The sequence below is a fragment of the Urtica dioica genome, chromosome 7 (genome assembly GCF_054948205.1).
Source record: "Urtica dioica subsp. dioica isolate 48M chromosome 7, U.dioica_male_clone48M_v1_H2, whole genome shotgun sequence".
Taxonomy (NCBI): Eukaryota; Viridiplantae; Streptophyta; class Magnoliopsida; order Rosales; family Urticaceae; genus Urtica; species Urtica dioica.
This window is the reverse complement of record NC_142762.1, coordinates 3,087,598-3,089,551: the sequence shown is the minus strand read 5'-3', so window position 1 is coordinate 3,089,551 and position 1,954 is coordinate 3,087,598. Positions and strand designations below refer to the sequence as shown.

The following is a 1,954-nucleotide window of genomic DNA, read 5'->3' as shown; positions in this document are numbered from 1 at the left end:
ATAAGTTAGAAACAATGTATTGACGAGGAGCTAACAAGTCACATTGTTTCATCCAAGAGAGTCCGGACTCAATTTGGACACTGGCCTGTTCATTTATTCACATTCCATGGAACAAAGCATGAGGTGATATACATTGCATTTCAGCAATATTGTACATGAATTCCATATCTATGAGAACTTCACAAAGTTACTCATGACATCTTCACAACTTAGTATTTCACCAATAGGTCCTGTTCAGAATCTCATAGTGAGTCCGAACTCTGACTTTCTCAAATGAGAATACGTAAGCTGTGAAATGGCATGTCTCATTTCAGGATTAAGGTAAGCATGATGCAATTCATACGTAGTGACTTCGAGACATAAGAGGTTAAATGGTTTGTTCTTATCTTGTATCTAGAAGTGCACTGGTCAATTCAGTACCTTCGGAAGATACCTAGAAGAACTATAGAGTCTCCAACTCTCAATGCCCCATAACCAGACATCATAGATTCTCCTAACAATCGTACTGAGGTCAATAGTCCTTTGACCCTTAGATTGCGAATATATCGTTTTAAGCAAACTACGAAGAGTTTGTTCATTCGAATCTACATTTGTCTCTTCGTAAGTGGTTAGGTTTGTTTATGGACTAAAGACTAAGGTTTTATCATAAAGCTTCAAACAGACAAGGAAGAATGAATGAACGTTTCAACTTTTTATTAATGAATAAGAAATTACAGGCAAGAGTCTTCGTGAGACTATATTACATCAAATGTACATAAATAGACATTACTACTCTTCTTGTGGGCACTATTGACAACACTCCTAAGATGGCATAGGGCTCCTCAAGTGGTGGCGAGAAACCCGCATTCTTAACCAAGATCTCCGAGGCAAGAACCCACCCCCGATGGTCCCGTAGAATGCGCCCGGTATCGAACTTTCCCCACGCGTGTCAATAGCCGCATCCACACACACGTCCACCACCCCGGGAGGCGGGGGCTGCCATGAAGTGGCCGGAGACGGGCTGCTTGCTGCCGCCGAGGGGGGACAAGCATTGGCCCGGTGATATTCCTCAAGGAAACTCCCGGCCCACTCCATGAGCTCCTCAGGTTTCCACTTGTCATGTCCGGCCTTAACATTGTTTATGTGATTCCAAATCTTCCACACCAAAACCAAGAAAAAATCCAAATAAATTACCTCGAACTTTTCCATGGCGGTAATGAAGAGGGAAGTAGCATCGTCTCCCCGGAAATCCTTGACCATATCTCCAAAGCTAGTGAGGTCCCACACCTTTTGAGTCCACCGACATCCGCAAATAGCGTGGACAATAGTTTCCGGTCCCCCGAGGCAAAAAGGGCAACAAGAGTCATGAATAATTTTCCGGCGGGATAGGATCGTTTTCGCTGGGATCCACCTCTTGCACACTCTCCACGCAAAGAGTTTCACCTTAGGAGGGATTGAGAGCTTCCAAAGATACTTCCACCACGCCATAGTGATACCGGGGTTAGATGAGGAGGCCCCAACATGCGGGGTCATAGCCAACCTATAACCACTCTTCACCGAATACTCTCTGTTGTTGGAATAGTGCCAACAAAGAGTGTCGACCATCCCTTCTTCACTCGACGGAATGGCAAGGATGGCCTCCGCGTCAACTCTATCAAACATATCTCGGACCAAGGCTTCATTCCACTCTCCGGTGTTATGCTTAAGCTCCGCCACCCTCATGTCCTCGGGGATGAGAGGAGGGATAAGAAGAGAAAAGGTGTGTAGTCGGGGAATCCACCGGTCGCCCAAGACAAAGACCCCGTCCCCATCGCCAATCTTCCACCTCGACCCTTTGTCAATGATTTCCCGGCCCCATATCAAGGCCCTCCACAAAGAAGAGCTCAAAGAGTTACTCGTAGCATCGAGAAGGTCACCATCGGGATAGTAACTAGCTTTGAAGACACGCTCCACGAGGCGTTCTTAGCCACAAGAG

General features: G+C 46.1%; 1 protein-coding gene across 1 annotated transcript; it reads right to left on the bottom strand.

The window, feature by feature from the left end:
• Window positions 1–801: 801 nt before the first annotated feature.
• Window positions 802–1,701, bottom strand: LOC149390135 (uncharacterized). Its single transcript, XM_089619018.1, has one exon. The coding sequence runs from the start codon at window positions 1,699–1,701 to the stop codon at window positions 802–804; it is 900 nt and encodes a 299-aa protein (XP_089475144.1).
• Between the last annotated feature and the right edge of the window lie 253 nt (window positions 1,702–1,954).

Coding starts and splice junctions, on each gene's coding strand:
- LOC149390135 (XM_089619018.1), bottom strand. CDS start 1,701: ATGAGGGTGGCGGAGCTTAAGCATAACACCGGAGAGTGGAATGAAGCC.